This window comes from Mustela erminea, chromosome X (genome assembly GCF_009829155.1).
Source record: "Mustela erminea isolate mMusErm1 chromosome X, mMusErm1.Pri, whole genome shotgun sequence".
Classification (NCBI taxonomy): domain Eukaryota; kingdom Metazoa; phylum Chordata; class Mammalia; order Carnivora; family Mustelidae; genus Mustela; species Mustela erminea.
In genome coordinates, this window is record NC_045635.1 from 117,511,133 (window position 1) to 117,533,629 (window position 22,497).

At 44.8% G+C, this 22,497-nt stretch overlaps 1 protein-coding gene and 1 long non-coding RNA gene across 3 annotated transcripts in view; one reads left to right on the forward strand and one right to left on the reverse strand.

Annotated features, from left to right (window-relative positions):
• The window catches only part of ATP11C (ATPase phospholipid transporting 11C), a 180,653-nt gene extending 167,841 nt beyond the window's left edge, over positions 1 to 12,812 (reverse strand). The window contains exon 1 of one of the 2 annotated variants that reach the window (XM_032329562.1): positions 12,588 to 12,812. In XM_032329562.1, the coding sequence (XP_032185453.1) occupies positions 12,588 to 12,614 (27 nt within the window). In that variant the 5' untranslated portion in view covers positions 12,615 to 12,812. Of the gene's footprint in view, positions 1 to 10,634; positions 12,567 to 12,587 lie in introns of those variants that run through there. The other variant, XM_032329565.1, reaches the window with a different exon arrangement.
• Positions 12,813 to 13,772: 960 nt separating this feature from the next.
• LOC116582149 lies at positions 13,773 to 22,091 on the forward strand. The gene is made up of 3 exons (XR_004282392.1): positions 13,773 to 14,895; positions 18,441 to 18,595; positions 21,865 to 22,091. It is a non-coding gene; the product is annotated as an uncharacterized LOC116582149 (long non-coding RNA).
• The last annotated feature ends 406 nt before the right edge of the window (positions 22,092 to 22,497 follow it).

Here is a 22,497-nt window from a genome sequence, read left to right on the forward strand (position 1 = left end):
GGCACCTGGCTAGCTCAGTGGGTTAAGCCTCTGCCTTCGGCTCAGGTCAGGATCTCAGGGTCCTGGGATCGAACCCCACATCGGGTTCTCTGCTCGGAAGGGAGCCCGCTTCCCCCTCTCTCTCTGCCTGACTCTCTGCCTACTTGTGATCTCTCTCTCTCTGTGTCAAATAAATAAATAGTCTTTAAAAAAAAAAACACCTTGAGAACATCCTACTAAATGAAAGAAGTCAATTACCAAAGACCATATATTGTAGGAGTCCATTTACACGAAATGTCCAGAACAGGCAAATCCACAGTGATGATTAAGTAAATGGGTGTTTGCCAGGGCCTCAAGGGACGGATTGGGACTAACAGCTAATAGGTACATGTTTTCTTTTTGGGGTGATGAAAATGTTCCCGAATTAGAATGTAGTAATGGCTACACAAAATAGTTAATATGCTAAAATCCACTTAATGATGAATCACTAACTTCCGTACCTGAAACTAACATTGTAACTGGAATTTAAACAAAAACTTGAAGAAAAAAAAAACACACAAAAAACGAGGCGTACACTTTAAAAGAGTGAATTGTTGGGGTACCTGGGTGGCTCAGTCGGTTAGATGTCTGCCTTAGGTCCAGGTCATGATCTCGGGGTCCTGGGATGGGGCCCCGTGTCAGGCTCCCTGCTCAGCGGGGAGTCTGCTTCTCCCTCCTCCCCTGCCCCTACCCACAGCTCGTGCTCTCCCCCTCTCTCAAATAAATAAAATCTTAAAAAAAAGATAAAATGGTGAATTGTTTGCTATGTGAATTATATCTCCATTTTTAAAAGTGAACAACAACAACAACAACAAAAAAAAAACAGTGAAAAAGAGTACAAGCTTATACAGGTCAGGTTTTTATCCAGGGAGCAGAAGAAAGTCACTGAGGGCTTTCAGATACGCATTTGTACAAGATCTTTCTGGTGCTGCGTGGTGGATACATTGGAGAGGGCAAGAGTGGATGAGATCATCCATTGCCAATGGCCTGGGTAAGGGACAGTGGCAGCCTGAACTTGGATGGCAGTCGAGGTGGACATGCAGAGAAGTGGACGGCTTTGAGAGCTCTTTCAGAAACCAAACCTACTAGATGTGCTGTGAGGGAGATGAAGGGAAAGGCGGTATTAAGGATGACTACTAGGCTTTTAGCTCGAACAAGTGGGTCAGGGATGATGTCATTTACTGAAAGAGGAAGACCGAAGAAGGAACAAATATGAAAGAGATGTTCATCATTTGGAAGAGAGTTAGAAGTTGTGATGAGAAAAACAAAAGTGCATCAACATCGTGTGGAGATACACATGTTGAGGGAGTAAGATGCAATGCGTGTTCCAGTAACACACAATGACATGGTCAAGTGTGAATGTCTACTGAAGACCCATGTTGTCTAGCGGTAGTGAAACAGGTCACTGTAAGGACCAAGGCCTGATCCCTATCTTTTTAAAATCCAGTCATACCTTGGAGAGCCTGCAGGGTCAGTTCCAGACCACAACAATAAAGCAAATACCACAATCAAGTGAGTCACATTAATTTTCTGGTTTCCCAGTACATGTAAAAGTTATGTTTACTGGAGTGTCGGGCAGGCTTGATCTTGGGGTTGTGAGTTTGAGCGTGCCCACCGTGGGTGTAGAGAGGACTTAAAATCTTTTTAAAGTTTATGTTTGGGGCGCCTGGGTGGCTCAGTGGGTTAAAGCCTCTGCCTTCGACTCAGGTCATGATCTCAGGGTCCTAGAATCGAGCCCTGCATCGGGCTCTCTGCTCAGCAGGGAGCCTGCTTCCCCCCCCCCCCCCCCCCGCCTGCCTGTCTGCCTACTTGTGATCTTTGTCTGTCGAGGAAATAAAATCTTTTTTAAAATTATGTTTACAGTATGCTGGGGTCTTTTAAGTGTACAATAACATTAACAATGTACATACCTTAATTTTAAAATTTTATTGCTAAAAACTTCATTGCTAAACACATATTCTAACCATCACCTGAGCTTTCAGTCACAATCACTTCACAGACCACCACAACAAATAATATTGATGAAAATGTTTGAAATACTGTGAGAATTACCAAAATGTGACAAGAGACACAAAATGAGCAAGTGCCGTTAGAAAAGTGGTGCTATCAGACAGGCTCAACACAGGGTTGCCATAAACCTTTGATTTGTATCTACAAAGCACAGTAAAACGAAGCACAATAAAGAGAGGTATGCCTATAAATGACCATCACTACTCAAGATAATAACCTCTACCACAATGTCCCCACATAGTAAAAGTTTAAAGTATGCACTCATTAGATAAGCAGGACAAATAACCATGTATTACATGAAGCAGTGTCTTGAAATATTACCCCAGCTGCTTCCATCCTGGCTCCTACCTGACTGCTCCTGCCCCAAATCAGAAGACTGATAACCACCATCACCGGAGTCATGCATTTCGGAAGAGTCCACAGGGAAATTCCTGTCGCTATTGTTTTGAAGACTGAATGCTGCCTGAAATCCATGTTTAGTTTTCCCTCTTTTCAAGTTTAAATTTCACCACAGCAAACATAAGGCATTGAAGACCAAGGTTGTGGTCTTTCTCCAGCAGCTGGAGGTGGAACCCATGCTCTCTAAGTTGACAGGTTCTGCTGCTCTAAGTCCCATAAGCAATAACTTGGTCCAAATTCTCCAGTAATTGCTTCTTTCTGTAATGAGGCTGCCTGGCCCTAAAATTCCATGAACTTCAATACTTTGGGTCCCTTACCACCCAGTTCATAGGCTACCTCCTCTACAAATGCCCCCCCTCCACCCCGGCAGAGTGAGATTCAGCGCCCCCTTCTGAAAGTGGGCTGCACTTACCGTGTGTGCCTCTATAAAAGGATAGCAGGGGCACGGGGGGGGGGGGGGGGGGGGGGGGGGATCAGTGGGTTAAGCCTCTGCCTTGGGCTCAGGTCATGATCTCAAAGGTCCTGGGATTGGGCCCCCGCATCGGGCTCTCTGCTCAGCGGGGAGCCTGCTTCCCTTCCTCTCTCTCTGCCTGCCTCTCTGCCTACTTGTGATCTCTCTGTGTCAAATAAATAAGTAAAATCTTTTAAAATAATAAAATAATAAAATAAAAGGATAGCAGCGAGGACTGATGACCAAATGCCTCATAGGGAGGCTGGTCTTGTATGTGATCTTCCATCTCTAACAGACTCCAAGTTCTGCAGACCAGGGCTGTGTCTTACGTACTTCTACAGCACAAGGAAGGCAAGAGTGTACCAAGGAAGCTTGTGATTCACGCAAATGTTTTCAGAAAAGAAGCCAAAGTTAATTGTGCACTATACTATAGAGCCCTTAATCCATATTATTGCAAACTACATTAACTGTGAAGCTTAAAGAACATCCCCACTGCTTACACAACAGGTGTAGCTTACATAATCTGCTCTACCCAGCTGTTCCTTATTTGTGACAGTTCGCTCCTGGCTTCTGCTCCCTGTTGATCTAGAGGATTACTACATCCTTCAGTACGAGTTCCTGATTCATTCCTTGCCTAAATCATAAACAATTATTAATTTTCCTTTTTGATAACAGCAAAAAAAAAAAGGGCTGAAACTTAAGAATAAGCAGAGATATCCCTGGGGTTTTTCATGACTGTAAAAACTCTCCTGGATGCAAACAGTATTTATAAATATTGCCATAAAATTCATTTATTAATCCCAGAATTTTGTTCTTTTTTTTTTCTTTTGGCAGGTTTTCCCTATATAGTCATCCTACACTAAATACTCTTCAGTAATGTCTGCACTTTGGAACTGGGTGACCTCCCACCCCCAAATTTTTGAACCCGCTGCCTATGAGCTAACAGCCAGCCATGCATAGAATGCGATGAGGTAATGATGCAAATGAGTGTTGGGACTATGGGTAAATGAATGGAACAAGGAGGAAGGGGTCGTAACAAAAATCCGAAAGTCAGGAAAAAATGAAAATCCACGAACTTGGTGATGCTCCAGAGAGGAAACCAGCAAGTGTTGACGCTAAACTGGCAGAAACATCAATACTTCCTGGCTCCCCCACTGGGGGCATCAAGTTCCCAGCGGCAGGCTGCTCTTCTGCTGCAAGTGACAGAGAGTGAATGCATTGGACAATATGAAACAGGATGACCCATAATCCGGAAGCATGGCTGCGTGCAGCAAACAAAAGGCGGTGGTGGTTGCTGGGCGTCTCAGCCTCAACTCTGCCGCGGCTGAGCTGGATGACCGTGGTGGGCAAGTCATTTCCCTTCATTGACAAATACCAGTATCTCCCAACAGTACCGTGTAGGAAAGGGTTAACAGAGCAGGCCTGAGACTGCTATTCTTTAAAAAAAAAAAAAAAAAGGCCTGCTTACAAAGCTGGTATCCAGCTGAGGATTTGGATTTGGATCTTGGGAAGGTTCCCACCACCGAAGGTTCCCATCACCCGAAATGGTTAAGAGTAGCCAGCTGTGCCTAAATTCTTGGTTTATGCTAAATCCTGTCTTCCTTCTGGGAGTCTGGAATTTTGGCAGATACCGGGCAAGGGGCATGTACATGACCAGGTCCCAGTAAAAACTCTGGGCACAGAGTCTCTAATGAGCTTCCTTGGTAGACAACACATTATACAAGTTATCACAACTCGTTGCTGGAGGAATTAAGCACAACCTGTGTGACGCCGGTGAGAGAGGACCATGGAAGCTGCACCTGGTTTTCTCCAGACTTGGCCCCATGCGCCCTTTCCCTCTGCTGACTTTGCTTTGTATCCTCTTGCTCTAATAAATCATAGCTGGGAGCAGAACTATATGCTAAGTCCTATGAGTTCTGCCAAGAAGCCATGAAACCTGAGAGTGGCTGGGGAACGTCTGACACAACTGGAATAGTGGGGAGGACTCTACCAAACATTATCCCAACAGCCTCATGAAGTATTACTACGTTCATTCTGTAGATGAGGAAAAGAGAAGCTGAGACAGGTGAACAGAGTGTGTACACAGAAAATAAATATTTCAGTCTTTATGTCATGGGTGTTCTGAAATCTTAGTGAATTCCAGAACCATCTGGAATGCTTGCTAAAAAGGCAGTTATCAGAGACCTATCACCTGAGACTCGGATTCATGAGGCTTGAGTCCTAGGACTCTGCTGACAAAAGCAGCCCAGATGGTTCCTGTGCAAGGAGTCCAAAGATGACATTTTGATCAACGCACTGATGTGCCCAATTTCCCAAGCTGGGCAGTAAATGGCAGAACTAGAACTTGCACCAACCCTTTAACAAGGCTGGGTCTCTTTTCACAACAAAACTGCTTCCAAATCCCTTAAACTCCACAGTTCCTTTGGTCTGCTGTCTTCTCGCTACAGATACCCAACCAACCAATGGCAATGAGGTGCAAACAGGAAAAGTATTTTACATTCCCAGCGCCAAGTACTAAGTGATATCCTGAATTAAAATAATGCACACTTACCAAGGAAAGTCAAAAGATATACAGCTCTTGAAGAGTTAACACTGCAGCTTTGTTTTTTCAGAAAAGACTTGATGTGCTGGTGGCAACATAAAATATAAGCTTATGAAGGGCATTTAACAAAAAGAATATAAATTTGCTTATAATTTTAAAGAAGTTGAGGGCAGTACATTAATTACAGCTTTTTATGTATGGCCAAGGAAGGGGGAAGTGCTAAAGATAATCTTTGGAATTAAGAAAACAGCCTCGGGGCGCCTGGGTGGCTCAGTGGGTTAAGCCGCTGCCTTTGGCTCAGGTCATGATCTCAGGGTCCTGGGATCGAGTCCCGCATCGGGCTCTCTGCTCGGCAGGGAGCCTGCTTCCCTCTCTCTCTCTCTTTGCCTGCCTCTCCATCTACTTGTGATTTCTCTCTGTCAAATAAATAAATAAAATCTTTAAAAAAAAAACAGCCTCATAGAAATGCTAAAGTTTTTCTGATTACTTTTTAAGCAGGCATGAAAAAAATATTAATTTTTTCTGATCATTTTCACCTGAGACTAGAGATTCTGTAGTTCTGTAGATCTGTAGTTCTACAGATCTGTTAACTGGGTTAACAATTCAGTTCAAAACAATACCAGAAGTATTTATTGAGCATCTACTGTTTACTTGAAGCTACACTAGCTGCAAGATCATTATCAAGAAGACTCTGATTTTTCCAGTAATACCTAGGCAAAGAAGAGAATCGAAAAATACAGCCAACATAATACTTTAATATATAATGAAGGAGGTTAAAAAAACAAATATGCTTGAACAGGATAGGCCTCACTAATCCTCCTATATTCTATTAAATATATATGGGGCAAAAAAAAAATTGATGGCGATCTGTACTTCACAAATACAGATTAACCTCCCAAATCTGGATATCCACAGTCCAACATTATCTATAAGCCAGATAATCAAGAAGTCAGCCAAACCAGCAATCCATCTATACACTGCAGAACCGAGGGGGCTGTCTGCCAGTGTGCTGGCATAGGGCAAACCACACCATATCTGCAGTGCTGAGTGCTCATTCATCATTAAACTGCAGTAGTGTTAACATACGCTGCAGTCATGCTAATGTTTGTTTTACAATCACCACTGATCCACCCTTGAACCAAGCCAAGAAGGTTAAGTGTGAAGTGAACAGAAACAAACTTGAAAACGGCACCTAACTCACCTACGGAAGCCCAGAGACTCCCTCCACCCAATCAGAAAAGTCTCAATCTGAGAGTCCAGATGCAAAAGATTAATCTGTATAAAACACTACAGATGTACAAGAAACTCCACCTCCTTGGTGGGGAAAAAAAACCCACAAAAAACAGTATTTTTATTTTGTGTCCCATGCTTTCACCCTCTTTGGAGAGAACTGATCAACCGTGTTAGACAAGCAATCAGCCTTGATGATGTGTCCCATCAACCAGTATATGAATTCACTCATGGGCTAGTTCTTTGCATATCATCCAGACTTAGGGAAGCTGAACCCATCGCCCAGCTGGTGGTTAACCAGTAGAAGAAGACAACAAGCTCATTCCGAGAGCTGCATCAGTATGAAAATGGCTGCTTCACCTGCCCAAATCTCACCTTTGCTACAAGTTCATTAAGAGCACTGGAAACTACCTGATTTGTGGGCACTCAATACTGCCCACTAATAGAGGTTTGAATTATGAACCGTTAGTCATAAACAGGAGCAAATGGTAAACCTTTACAGAAGGTATTTAGAAGACTTCCAGAATTTTATGTTGCTTAATCACTAAAAAAAAAAAATCAAAAAAAAAAAAAGGACAGAATTTGTTTTCAGGCTTTTAAATATATAATTTAATAGTAAGTGAATAAATAGTATTTATTTCGAGTAATAGTGACTTTTCCCAAAAATAGGTTTCCTACCTTACACAGAATCAGACTAGCATCTATTTGCAAGGAGCAGTATGCCATGCATCGGTCATATTGAAGGGTCAAGCGCAACAAATTCCTTTTTAATCTGCAATCCAAACAACCCGGATATAACTGAGATTGTACACTATTTTCGGTAGAGGAAAAAAAAAAGGCAAGTAAGCATACAACAGTAACTTCTTCATGAAAATCAAGCTTCATGGTACATTATAAATGTGTTACACATAGGGTAGTCACCATGTCCTCTGTACCTACAGCCATGCATGTAATGACAATTAAAGATTCTGAAGACAGGGACTTTGACTCGCTCACCCATGTGTCCACAGGGCCTACCATAGTGCCCTATACACAGTAGGTGCGCCGTGAATATTTGCTGAAAAAAATAATGCTCTGCAAGATCATAAAATAACATAAATCATCTAATAAAGATTATACTACAGTCAGTAGAGTTTAAGCATCAGATGTATTTATTCTAGTTATTTAGAAAACTGATAATCAGTATATGGTATACCCCAATGTTTAGGTCTGATCACTCAATTCCAATATGTGTGTGGGCCCGGCGGGGGTCCCCTCCACTCCAAAAATCAATTCTCAGACCAGACACCAGCTATGGTGTCTTACAATGTAACTCAATTCTGAAAAGTACCCAGACAGCATCAGATCGCTCCAGTTAAGGGCTCAGTCCTACAAGACTACCCACACTTCCCTATACTTCAGACGCCAGTCCCAAGTCCTCATGACCATCTGTACTTCGGACCACACGACTGCCAACTGGAGGATGCAGAGACCCCCACCTTGAGTTTCAGCCTCCAGACACAAGTCCACAGCTTCCTCCTCAGCTTCTATTAATTTGTTAGAGCCACTCACAGGACTCAGAGAAACATTTTCCCAGCTTACTGGGGCACCATAAAAGGATTTAACACAGAAACAGCGAGATTGAAGAGCCGCACAGGGCATGGTCTGGGGTAAGGGCCCGGAGCTTCCACGTCCTCTCCAGGTGGACCACTCTCCCCAAATTTCCACAAGTTCACCAACCTGGAAGGTCTACCAAACCCTGTCCTTTTGGGGTTTTATGGAGGCTTCGTTAGAGGTACGACTGATTAATTCACTGGCCAATGGCGATAGAACTCAATCTTCAGGCCCTCTACCCTCCCCTGGAGGGTGGGCCTCAAAGTTCCAACCCTCTGATCACAAGGTTGGATCCCCAGGCCAACCAGTCCCCCCAACCAGAGGGGCTTTCCAAAAGTCACTTCATTAACATAACAAAAGACACTTTTATTGCTTTTATCACAGGAAATTCCTAGGATTTTAGGAGCTCTGTGCCAGAAACAGGGACAGAGACCAAATGTGTGTATACTTGTAAGGTTTGTGTGCATGAAAAAAATACTGCAATATACACACTTGAATAAATGTCTAAACATAATAAAACGAACTCATCAATATTTTCCAAGCTCAAAAAAAAATTTTTTTTTCCAGGCTCAGCAATGTCAGGCCAAGGGTTTTAGTAAAATAAAAGTGGTGGGGGGGGAACGGGGACTGATGACGACAAAAGCTTAATTACCTTGATAACTGAAGGAGGAAACCGGGAACCTTCTTGCTCCAAAAAGAAGAAAAAAAAAAAAAAGGAAGGAAGGAAGGAAAGAAACAGAACACCAATTCCAGAATTATTTTATTTACTGCCTCCAATGTTGCTTCACTGGACTGGCCTTGCCTTGGACTCAAAGTAATAAATTAGCTACTGATATCATTATTTTTAATATTTTTCGTCTGATTCTGAATTTTCATTCCACCTTACGCACTCTAATTGCTTTCCAGTCCTGCGCTTCTTTGATCCGACGACATTTTCTGTGATACTACTATATGCTGTATGTTTCATGGAACCAAAGCAGTTTGAGAGCTTCTACAATCAAGAGACAAATGTTTTCCAGTATTTCACACTCACAATTTAAGCTTTCATTTATCAATGACCTAGAAATCCATGACTGTTTAATCACTCTGATAAGCTAAATTGACAGTATCTACTGGCCAACTCCCCTGAATCTACTTATCAAGGAATGTATTATTTTGAATCTTTAGCATGAAATATAATGTCAAAAAGGTCTGGGGTTGGGCGCCTGGCTGGCTCAGTTGGTGGTGCATGCGACAGTTGATCTTGGGAGTTGTGAGTTGGAGCCCCACGTTGGGTGTGAAAACTATGTAAAAATAACATCTTTTAAAAATGGAGGTGGTTAACACTTGTTATTTTAACTCTCATTAAGCCTTTAAACCCATGTGAAAATGCTACTGTAATCCTAGGAATTTTATGAAGAGCAAAAGGATAACATCAAAGTCCCTGACCCCCTAAGTCTCAACTAGTCCAGACTTCCAATTAGAAATGTCTTTAAAGGAAATAGTTGTAGAGACAAAGCTACTATTTTTTATTTATTATATTTATGGAAAATGGAGATACCGACTGGGAACAGATGGCACTCTTATAATACTCAGATACCCAACTCTTAAATCTTTTAAGACACCCCCTCCATGCCTAAACCCTAAGATCCCACACCAAATCCACCAAATTTCTACCTTGAAACTGTCAAAAGGAAAGTCATAATTCATCAGGGAAAAAAAGAAGTCAATTATGAATGGCAATGAAGTCAAGGCTATATCTTTAAGAAATACAATGAAGTGCTATTTCTTTTAGCTTGAAATTGGAGAACCTGAGGAAATAAATGGTATTTTTAAGACGATTCAGCAAACACTACTGAGCCACAGAAGATGATGCTAACTCCCAAGAGGTATTGACTTCCCACCTCAGGTTTAAAATGTAAAGCCCTATGGCAACATGTATCTAGTTTTCAGTGACCAACAACTACAATCAACACAACTGTAATTTGTCATGTTCAAAGTCAATTTTAGACACGGACAGGTAACACACAGAAAACCGCTTAATTCTGAAACAAATTCACAGCCCCACTTCTGAAATATGAAAGCCATCATAAGACAGCACACAACCTGGACCACATCCACATTGCTGTGAAAGTCTCAAAGTCCAACCTGAATCTTGAATTGTAGCCTTCTGGTGGTTTAAATGGGAGTGCTCGTCAAATAATCTCTACCAGGCAAAAGCCGAGGCCAGTGCAGACTTAGTGATCTAGGGGAGATAAAATTTGCCCCCTTCCCCAATTCTGAAGTCATTCTTTAGGGGAGTATTCAATAGCATATTTCAAATCCAATCCAATGGTTTGCAGATTAATTCCTTGCCCTAGGCCTACAGCTCAGATACAACTCCTGAGAAGCTTCCAGCTTCCCAAGACTTACCATAGTCATGGTTGCGCAGGAAAATGTGAGCAGTCGGGTATTTCAGGCGAACAACGAGGTCAAAGCTCATTTCAGTGTGAGCGTTAAGTGATTCTCTGCAGAGATCTTGGTCGGGGATGCAAAGTACTGGCCTCAAACCTGCAGGCCGGCTCCTCGCAACTGCTGCAAATTCTACTGCATGCCCTCGCCTCCTGGGCCAGCCCTGCTTAAAGACCAGACTCCCAACGATGCAGATCACACTCGGCGAAAGAAAAGCCAAGGGGGCTTTAAGAGCAACACTGGGGTAGTATGCTCTCAAATGCTCAAATCCTTAAAAAAAGAACTGGGGATGTCAGCATCTCAATTTTAAGATAATTCATCATGAACCAGAGTCCAGTTGCTTTCGACTATTCGGGTGCCCTGGGAAAAGATTATCCTTCTCCAATTATTACAATTAGCTCTATTTGTCACCTTTCCCTTTTCGTCAGCCCCAAACAACACTCCGGGATCACAAGAATCTATGTGAAATAGAACTATGAAGTACAATGCTTTTTTACCTTCTCAGGCTAAATGTGAGAAACCAATTTTAGTTACTTGCTTTGGCAAAGCATCCAGTACAAGTCAATTCTTACAGATTTCAAGATTCTTGATATGTACAACCTCTTTTGCTCTGTGCCACATGTAATCTCCAATTTCATAAGACAGGTTTCTGGGTGAGGTAAACATTTAGAAAAACATTAACATAGCGCTACTGTGATAATACCCTCAAAAGGGATGTGCAATGATTTCTTTTAGCCAGGGTTCATTTGTGAAAGTTTCAAATGCAGAAAAAATTGAGAGCAAATTTATCCGACGCCTGAAAAATGTCAGCAATGCTTTGATAAGGAATAATCACACGAAAAGGGCGAAATCGACTAGTTCTCAAACATATATTTTAATGGGGATGGGTGAGAGCGCACAGCACTGAACCATTTTTCTGAACGACTGAAAAATCAAAATTTACAGATGAGCCCTTTCCCTCACATCACTGGCAGAAATAAAATCCTATTCCCGCCACCTCATCTTGCAATTAAGGAAGTTACTACAAATAGCAGCACAGAAGTAAATGGTCCCGGCTTTGCTCCATTCTTAATGTACTCTCTAGGAGTAAACAGGTTACTCAAAAAAGTCAGTAGCTAGAAATCGCTTTTCCCTAATGCCAAACTCCCACGGAAATGCAGTTCCCCTTTTCTGGGGATCTGCAAGCGGGTAAACGTGGACGGAGAAATCCAGTCGGAGCCTGCCTTTTCCCAACGGGCTCGGTGCACCGGGCGTTCGGTGCTCGGTGAGGTTTCAAACGCCGCGGTGCAGCCTCCTCGCGGTCTCCACATTCACCCAGCCCACCCTGACAACTGCCTTCGCTTTTATTAGACCCTAAAGGTGAGCTTCTTAGGCGGGGTCTCCAAAGTTTGCTCGGCCTCCGGTCAGCAGACCCCCGGCCGGCCGATCCCCGGGCAACGCCGGGTCCTGCCCTCGCCTCCAGCTCTCTCACTCCCCAGGTCTTTTTTTGGGACACAGTGACAGGTCTAGGTTTACCTCCATGTGCTCGTGGCAGAGGAAACAAAAGAAAGCAACCTCCCTGGTAATAAAACGCCATCTTCGGCTAATTGGCAAACCGAGGGGCCCCTGGACCGGTCCCCCCACGAATCCCACCACCATCCGGGTGGAGGGCGGCCCCCCGTCGGAGACAGAGTTTGCTACACCCCGGGAAGCTCTGGTTACATTGTCCGGGGGGAGGGGGGAGACTCCGGGAGCCCTACCTGCCTCCCCACCCCGGCCGCCCGGGCAACGTGGTTCAGTGAAAAATCTAAAAGAGGGCGGTGGTGGTGGCTCCCAGGGATGCAACGATCCCTTCAGAAGACTGCTCCGGGGGACCCAGCGAAGGGCTGGCGAGCAAGCAAACCGCACGCGTGGAGCCGCAGCGAGTGTACTTACAAAACGATTAAAGCTCCGGCGGAACATCGCGACGAAGGCTGCCGGGCGCCGAGCTGGGCTCTACTGGGCGGTCTGGGAAGGTGCCGTCCACAAAACACACTGCGGCGTGGGCCGGCGGCGTGAAGCTGTCGGCGAGGCGGGCGGCCCCGCCACCGCCTGCCCTCCTAGGCTCTCCGCGCTTCCCCCGCCCCCCAGCCGCCCGCGCCCTCGCGCCCTGGCGCCCGCGGCGCCCCCCCGCCCGGCCCCGCTCCCGCCCCGCTCCCGCCCCGCCTCACTCACAGCCCGCCCCCGGCCCGCCCGTCCCGGGGGCGGCGGCCCCGCCGCTCCCCCTGGTCTGGCCCCAGCACCGCCGCCCCGCCGCTCCCGCCGCAGCCCGCCGAGAAGGCGAGCCTGGCGCGCGGGGGAGGGAAGGCGGAGGAGCACTAGGCTCCACCCGCGGGGAGGGGGGCGCCCCAATCTCTCCGCCTGCGCCCGGCTCGGCACCCCGCTGTCTGCACTCTTCCCCGGCGCAGCGCCACCGCCCGCCCTCCCTCCCCGCCGGCCTCGGCAGCTAGCCCGCGTGCTTCCGCCCCACTTGGGGCACGGGGGACCCTCCCGGGGCACCCCGCGCCTCACCGCTCCTCAGCCCCACACTACTCCCTTGCCCCGGCCCTAACTCGGCCGCGGCACCGCTTCGCTCGCAGCCCTTTCTGGGTCCGCGGCGGCCGCTCCGCCCCGCGCTTTCGTCCCGCACCGGGGCTGGGGAGCCACGGTGCAGTCCGCCGGCCCGCTCCGAGCACGCGAGGCAGCCCGGCTCCCCGCTCCGTGGCGGGGAGGAGTGGGCACAGGCAGGGCACTGTGGAGACCCCAGCGCGGGGGGGGGGCGGAGCGGGGGGATTAGTTATGAAAGCCGCCCCCTCCTCATCTGCAAAGGCGCGGGTCTCCCACTACCCTCGCTTCGCTCCGCGCCCACCTACGCGGCTTTCCCTCCTCCAGTTCCTCCTCTCGTCCTGCCTCCCCACCTAAGCCGTCTTACTTCCACTTTCTCTATGAGGTTGTAAAGTCAGGCTTTGTGTCGCTGCTGCTGCGCAGCGGGGCGGGATTTCCCTGCCGCCCCCCCAACCCCAAACCCCTCCCCCTTGGCCCCCTCCCCCGCGCACCTCCCAGAGCATCCTGGGAGTTGTAGTCCAACCGTGCCCCCGTTCTGCCTCGTACTGCGGGCTGGGAGCTCCCCCACTCGCCCGGACGGGGTTTGCCCGGAGGAAGCGGCTGAGACCGCTGGGCCGAACGGCGATTCTCGGCACCGGCTGGGTGAGGTGGCCCGGAGTGTTCGGAAAAGTCCCGCGGTGAGAACTGTGAGGAGAATAAATGAGGCAAAGCCCTGAATGCCGGGAGCCTTCCCTGGGTCTCGCCATGTATGCTCCAGGAAACCCTCTCCACGCTCAGCTCCTAGTTTGGAGCTGGAATTTGTGAAACTTCAAAAAATTAAATATAAAACCCGAATCTAGAATGTGCCAGGAGACCGGGCATCCCAACCCCCACCTCAGCCGGTTTGCGCCGCCCCGCCGGCTTGCCCCGAGGCTGCCTGAGAAGAACTTTCCGATTCCTCTGTGGGAGTGAAGAGGAAACGAGTAGAGAGGGGGCGTGCACACGAGCCTCCGGCCGCGCCACATTCTCCTGCCGCTTTCGAGCTGGGGACAGGGTCCAGCTACACCACAGGCCTCCCCTCGGGTCGTGAAGGGCCTTTGCTGCTGGGCACGGGCGCTTCTTTTCCTCTCTGGAGCTTACATTCATTTCAACAAAGCTTTACTGGGCATTTCCTTTGCACCAGGCACTGGGCGAGGGGCTGGACACGGCGACTTCTTCAAGGACCTCCCCGACAAGGTGGCTGCAGTCCAGTGGGGGACGGGAGAGGTAGCGACAGGCAAAAACCCACGTTGGAAAGTAATGGCTGCGAGGAGAGGCTCCAGGGGTTGGGGGGAATTCAGCAGAGCCATACTGCATTTGAAAAGGGGCTGGAGAAGCTTCCCTGGAAGCTCTGGAGCTCGAACTCGACCTTGCGACGTGGGAAGGTTGTAGAGGGTGTGGGACCGAAGGAGCCCAGGGGGCAAAGTCCAGGCCGAGGGCGCAGTAAGCGGTAAGAAGGCGCAGTGCAAGTTCAGAAAAAGAACACACGGTCCCGGCGGACGCCCGGGGTGTGTGGGTGGAGCGGCCCAAAAGAATATTAAAACCCAAAAGGATCTTCAGAAACACCCTATGAAGTTCCAACTTGATTCTGTGAGCAATGAGTAGCCCATCCCCAGCCAAGTGCCAAGGCAGGAGTCTTAAGGTATGTTACCAAATAGTCTTAATTGCCAAGGAGCAGTACGATTGGAAACATTTCCCAATTCTTTCCCTATTACGGTTCCTTCTGTGTGTTCACACTTGAGGCTATATCTAATGATTGTTAAGATTTTAGGTTAGATATATACTAACCAGATAGTAGGATATTTTATTTTATTGGCAAAATGGATCTAAGGTTTTGTTCTCTACTATTTCAGAGATTTATTTTCGAAGAGTTTATTTTCTGGCTTTACTTTATTGAACACAGCAACTAATATTTAATTCACTAATTATTTGTTGAACACCTACTATGTGGCAGGCACTGTTCTAGATACTGGAATTTGGAGGTGGAAGCAGTGATTATCATTTGTTCTAGGAATAAGTCTAGAATTCTTATCAATAAAATACATACTTATCAATAAAATAGGTGATAGAAAATGAATTTAGACGTTGGAGATGCAAGTACTTACTAGTAAGTAATAAGTAATATCTTTCCATTTTATAAAAGGAAAAAATGTACTTGCAGATTCAAACAGATCAACTTTAATTTTTTTTCCTTTTTTTTTAAAGGTTTTATTTATTTATTTGACAGAGAGAGAGAGACAGAGATCACAAGCAGGCAGAGAGGCAAGCAGAGGCAGAGAGAGAAGCAGGCTCCCCGCTGAGCAAGGAGCCTGATGGGGGGCTCAATCCCAGGACCCTAATCATGACCTGAGCTGAAGGCAGCGGCTTAACCCACTGAGCCACCCAGGCGCCCCTTTTTTCCCTTTTTTTAAGAAATCTCTCTACCCAGTGTTGTGGCGGGAGGGTTCACATTCACGCCCCAGAGATCAAGAGTCCCATGCTCTACTGGCTGAGCCAGCCAGGTGTTGTCCAGCTTAAAAGCAAGGTATTTAGGATCCCCCAAGATATCGCAATATAACAGATTTTCATTTGTTATTATAATTCTGATATAATTCTGATAATGTCCTAATTATTTCCTCACAACACCTATACTCATGGGTCCAGACTGATTTGCTTGACTATAAAAATGCAATACACAAATCAAAATGTACTCAGCAAAACACGAAATTGATGCAAGGTAACTTTTTCCCATATCCAAACCCAACGTGCAGTTAAAGTTACTACTCCATAAGCACCCTTTAGAATTACTTTCCTTTCCTTTGTGAGCTTCTTTAAGACAAGAAGAAATTATTTTTCTTCTTTTCAGTACCTCTTCACAGTTTCCAAAGAAAACCTAGGTGTTGTAGAAAGCTGTTGTCAATGACTATGAAAAGCAAACCCATCAGCCAGCATTTTTCATTTGGCCAACTGCATAAACAGAACTGCAAAAACTAACTTCCTCTTGCCTAAACTGTCAGAAGCCGTGGTATATAACACCAACTCTTGTGGTGTATCAGCTGACTGCAGCAGAAGCCCCAGTCTCCTGCAGGCAGGAATCCTGAGGAAGCAGTCTTGCGTCCTTATTACCGTCTTGACTACATATACTGCTTACTGTCAGAAAAAGGGAAGGTGTTCTTCCTCCACCATTTCAATTCTGCTGGCCCATTTCCGTGCAAGCCCCGCAGAAGCCCTTCTCGATTGCTTCCCTTACTCTTTCCAACCTTCTACCTCAACCCCTCAGAAATCTCACCATGGCAAATGGACAGAACAAACACGAGGCGACAGGATGCAGTCCGCACTTGGGAAGGAGGGGAGCAAACAGCTTCTGGGATCAGTCGATCAGCAATTCAAAGACCCATCAGGAAGGGGAATAACAAAAAGCAGAACACTTTTTACATCTAATACTAAAAAATGAAAAAAAAAAGTGAAGCTGTTATATCAGCATCTAAATCACTGCCATCAGCAAGTTGAAGAAATTAACTATCTGCTGAGCTTTCAAACTTACTTCATAAGACTACCTTTTGCCCATTTGAAATTTCTTTCTGTCCTCCAAGTCTGGCTCTAACACTTACTTAAAACTGATTTTATCCATATCTTCCTAATTATTGGCTCTCTCCAATCCATTCTGCACACTGCAACCCCAGAGATCTTTGGAAGACAGATCAAATCACTCCCCCGCTAATGACTTCTCAGTAGCTTCTCATCGCTCTTAGGATAAGTCCCAGATCTTGTCTTAGCATCACCTACAAGGCCCTGAGAACCCTGACCCCTGCCTTGTCTCTAGGATAAAGGTGGTCCTACTCTCCCTCTCAGTCACCAAGCTCCACCCCACCGGCCCCCTTTCCGCCCTTGAGTTTCCAAAGTTTCTTTCCCCTGACAGCTTCTGCACATGCAGCCATCTCCACTGGAATGCTTTCATGGACTTTGCTATTCATCCTTCAGATCTCAGCTTAAATGTCACTTTGTCAGATAAGATCAGGGCTCCCTGTTGTCGTGCTCCAAATAGCCCATATTAATTACATTGAGGCCACTGACGAATGATGTTAGTAATCACGGAGAACAGCAGAAGTCCAAAGGGACTGTAGATGATCTAATGTTGTTTTGCTTTTCAAAATGGGGAAGTAGGTGCATTCTAATAATCATAATACCAAAAGCATGCAAGTCAGAACTCTATTAAAAAGATACCAAAGGGGGTGCCTGGGTGGCTCAGTAGGTTAAAGCCTCTGCCTTCGGCTCAGGTCATGATCTCAGGGTTCTGGGATTGAGCCCCATAGGGACTCTCTGCTCGGCAGGGAACCTGCTTCCCCCCACCCCACCGCCTGTCTCTCTGCTTACTTGTGATCTCTGCCTGTCAAATAAATAAATAAAATCTTAAAAAAAAAAAAGATACCAAAGGCTGGCAATTCACAGACCTGTACCCCTGGGGCTAATAATACATTATATATTTATAAAAAATGTATTAAAAAAAAGATACCAAAGGCATACAAGCTAGAACTCTATTAAAAGGATGGGGTATTTTAGTACAATGGAAGAGAAGAGGCAATCTCTAGGAATCACAATGAATTCACTGAGATACAGCTTGGCCTTTAAAATTCTGAGAAAATGATTTCTAATTCAGAATTCTACATCCTCCCAAACTATATTGGGAAGATAGAGACTAGAGACAGAAGATAATATGGCATAAGAAGAGTAAATCTGAGTGCTATGAAATGTGTAAGCCTGATGATTCACAGACTTGTACCCCTGGGGCAAATAATACATTATATGTTAATTTTAAAAAGATGTTTAAAATAGAAAAAGAAAAAAAAGGAAGAGTAAATCCATCTTTCATAATAAGTTACTAAGTCAAAATATATCAGTATAGGGGTGCCTGGGTGGCCCAGTGGGTTAAAGCCTTTGACTTCCGCTTAGGTCATGATCCCAGGGTCACGGGAGGCTCTCTGCTCAGCAGGGAGCCCACTTCCCCCTCTCTCTCTCTGCCTGCCTCTCAGCCTACTTGTGACCTCTATCTGTCAAATAAATAAATAAAATCTTTAAAAAAAAATATCAGTATCGTTAAATTATTTAGAAATAAGGAGGTAAACACCAGAAGAAACAGTTAAAATAAAGTACTTGCCTCTAGATGCATAGATTGAGAATGAAAAAGACTTCTGTGTTTTCTCTTTGTAGGTTCTATAACTAACTTTTAAACTATGAGCATACATTATTTTCATAAAAATAAAAAGTTTGAAAATGCAAATAACATTTGGACGTGCAGACAGGAAATAGAAGACTATTCTAAGATAAATGGCAGAAATGTGGAGGTGAAAATCTTCCAGTAAATGGTAAGTAGACCTGACTAGAATGTACATTCCATCCTCTGAGAGAGTAGACCAAGAAAGAGGAATTCATGAGATCCAGAAAATGGGATAAACATAACAGAGAGGCGAAGGGAATTCCAATATGATAATGAAAGGAAGTTTGAGGGGCGCCTGGGTGACTCAGTCGTTTAGGTGGCTGCCTCCTGCTCAGGTCATAATCCCAGGATTCTGGGATCCAGCCCCACATCGGGCTCCCTGCTGAGCGGAGAACCTGTTTCTCCCTGCCTGCTGCTCTGCCTACTTGTGCTCTCTGTCAAATAAATAAATAAAATCTTAAAAAAAAAGAAAAAGAAAAAGGAAGAAAGTTTGGGGTAGACAGCTGTGTGGCGTACCCAGGGAGCAGCCAGGCTAGTGGAGAGTGGGAAGATAGAGGGATACAGGAGGGTTGTCTATAGAGAAAAAATTTTTGAAAATTAACTGATAGATTACTTGATGTGTTTGACCATGTGCAGAGTAGTATTCAGAAAGGTTTTACAGTTGTATGGGAAATTAGTGAAGAATTGTGATTGATACCTAGAAAATAAAGCCAACTAGGAAAAACCAAGGCAGTTTATAACTCCAGAGAAAGCTGAAAGTTGCACAAAAAAGTAAATGAGTCATGATAAAATGCTACTTGGCCCCAAAGTGAAAGACATTCACATAGCCATAACAATGAAAACGTCTTACTGATTTACCAAATCTTTTGTAGGATGAAGGGAACACAAGTTAGAAAAGGTGATGTTGTAAGAGGTCTAAATCTGCATCTTCCATAATAAGAAGAAAATAAGTACTATCTAAAAATTGAAAGATCAAGAAAACAGCGTAAATACATTATATAGAAATACGGAAGTAAATGCTAGAAAAAATAGCTAAAATTATTCAGAGTAGCTGCTTTAGTAGTATAGATCAGAAGTGGGGAGAGAAGGAATAGGGGTTTGCTTTTTACTTTATAAGTCTAATTAGTCTAACTTTATGAATGTGCATCACTTTCAAAAAATAAAAATTAATAAAAAGAATAAATAGAATTTTGAATGGGTAGAAAGGAAAGAGAGCATTCTAGCTAAGAGAAACAGCAAAGATAGGAAGTAGTAAGTAGACATCCCTAGCATAGTGTGGGTTCACAATGGGAGTAGTGAAAGATAATTTTAATAGCTATCATTTATTGAGTACTTGCTATGTGTCAGGTACTGTGCTAAGCACTTTATTCACATTATCTCATTTATTCTCACTAACCCCATATAGTTCCACTATTTTATTTATTTATTTATTTATTTATTTATTTTATTTGACAGACAGAGATCACAAGTAGGCAGAGAGGCAGGCAAAGAGAGAGGAAGGGAAGCAGGCTCCCTGCTGAGCAGAGAGCCAGATACGATGCGGGGTTCGATCCCAGGACCCTGGGATCATGACCTGAGCTGAAGGCAGAGGCTTTAACCCACTGAGCCACCCAGGTGTCTCAACAAATCTGTACTCTTTTTTTTTTTTAAGATTTTATTTATTTATTTGACAGAGAGAGAGATCACAAATAGGCAGAGAGACAGACAGAGAGAGAGATGAGGAGAAGCAGGCTCCCTGCTGAGCAGAGAGCCCCATGCGGGACTCGATCCCAGGCCCCTGGGATCATGACCTGAGCCGAAGGTAGAGGCTTAACCCACTGAGCCACCCAGGTGCCTCAACAAATCTGTACTCTTAAGCACCATAGTTTGAAGGTATAATTGACGACATTTGATTACTGATTTAATTTATGTGACAAAAAAAGACAAAAAAATAATTTATGGGACAAAGGAAAGAGGTGAGTTCAAAATGACTCTGAGGAATTAAGGCTCTGTGAGTGGGAGAATGATGTTTATTCATTTTAACAACTGACTACATCAAGCAGCGGGAGGAAACCATAGCAATAAATTCGAGCGATGTGATCCCTGTGTTATAGAACTTGCCATCAGTCATACGTAGGAGAATCATTTGTGGGAATATCAGTGGAGAAAATTTTTAGTTCCATTTTAACTACATTGAAGTAGCAATAGAATGCTCAAAAATGTCCAGCATGCATGGAAAATGTGGTATTAGAGCTTGGTATAAGATGCTCTACACCTCGGAAATCTAACCGTGGTCAAGGGAAATCAGGACTAAGACAAGCTATTTCATTTAATGCTTCAGAAACCATGCATGAGCTTTAGGAGTGCACTTTTCTTTTTTTTTTTTTTTTTTTATTTATTTTTTTTAAAGATTTTATTTATTTATTTGACAGAGAGAGATCACAAGTAGGCAGAGAGGCAGGCAGAGAGAGAGGAAGGGAAGCAGGCTCCCTGCTGAGCAGAGAGCCCGATGTGGGACTCGATCCCAGGACCCTGAGATCATGACCTGAGCCGAAGGCAGCGGCTTAACCCACTGAGCCACCCAGGCACCCAGGAGTGCACTTTTCTATAGTAGTCGGGCCAGAAGCCAGATTGTAGCTTATAGGCGTAAACCATTCCTTCTCAAAGCTTGATGGTTTAAGAAGGAAAGACGATTGTACAATAAGTAGGAGGGCCATGAGGATAAGCAACTTTTTTTTTTTTCCAAGTGAAAGGAGACCTATATATGTGTAAAAGCAGAGAAGAGAACATTCTGTAGGAAGAAGCCAAAGATTTCAGAAAGAGAAGATACTTGAGGAAGCAGGGTGTGAAATGAGGCAAGGGCATGAGGCTCAGGTCTGAGGGGTGTGGAGGGACCCTTTTTCATCTAAGACAGTAAAGAAGCCTGAGAGGAGACCTCTTCTGGAGGAAATTAACAAGTCTTTTGGGTACTCAACAGGTCTATTTCCCCACTTTCTACTGTTTGAAATAATTGCAGATTGTACCATCCATCAGTCTTCCTGATCACTTAATTCAAATTTTATCTCACCCAGGCTAACATTTAGGTACTAAGACTCAGGCAGGATGCCATCAAAATCCATTAAAAATGGCTCTCTTCCCAGCAGGGATAGTGAGGCAAACTCCCCTTAACAATCAAATCCAACCTTGGATTAATTAATATCTCTGTTGGTGTCTGTTTTAAGTCATATAGTTCTTGCTGGCTCACTTTCTAGCATTTTTAATTTCATGTGGCACTCTTCAGCCAGTATTTAGCCTGTCCTACTTGAAAAAGGATTTGCCATTTTGGTTTCACTTATTTCTTGCCACAGGATATGACTATCATACACCAACATACACAAAACACATAACAAACACAAGAGGGCAGGGCCATGCCTTATTTATCTGTATCCCTATTTCCAGAGAAGAGCATGACATGTTGTTGAAGCTCAAGAAATGCTGGCCAAGGAGTGAATGATAATCTGTGTGCTGTTCCGGGGAGAGCCCTGAGCTGAGATCCAGAAGATGTCAATTCTGGTTGTTATCTAGAGCTTCCCTTGGACCAATCACATACGTTCTCTGGACCTTATTTTCTCCGTGGGAAGATGAGGGGATTGGGTGATTTATTAAATTACTTCTGACTTACGAATTTTACCTACCATTTTCAAGCTGATAAAATGTCAGGTTTCTAAGGGACACTGGATTGTTATTTGAAACTTCTTCTAAGTCTGTGGCTAACCCATTGGTCACTACCTGTGAGTCAAAGCAGATCTGCACCTCAGGTCATCTCTCTCAGACATAATAGACAGCCAGATGTGCTACTCAAAGCTCTGTCCACTGGGAAGATTTCCCTACCCTGGTATCCTTTGGGGGGTACCCCAAGGTGGGGTTGTAGCACTGCAGTCATCTACTTTTACTTTCAGATGGTGCCAGGCTAACTATGCAAAATTATGTGTAAACCAGGCTGATGTATTTCTTTTTGATCTTAAGTCATTTGGTCATAGATCACTTACCAGGAAGCCACAGGTATGGACTGAGGAAGGGGCAGCCATGTGG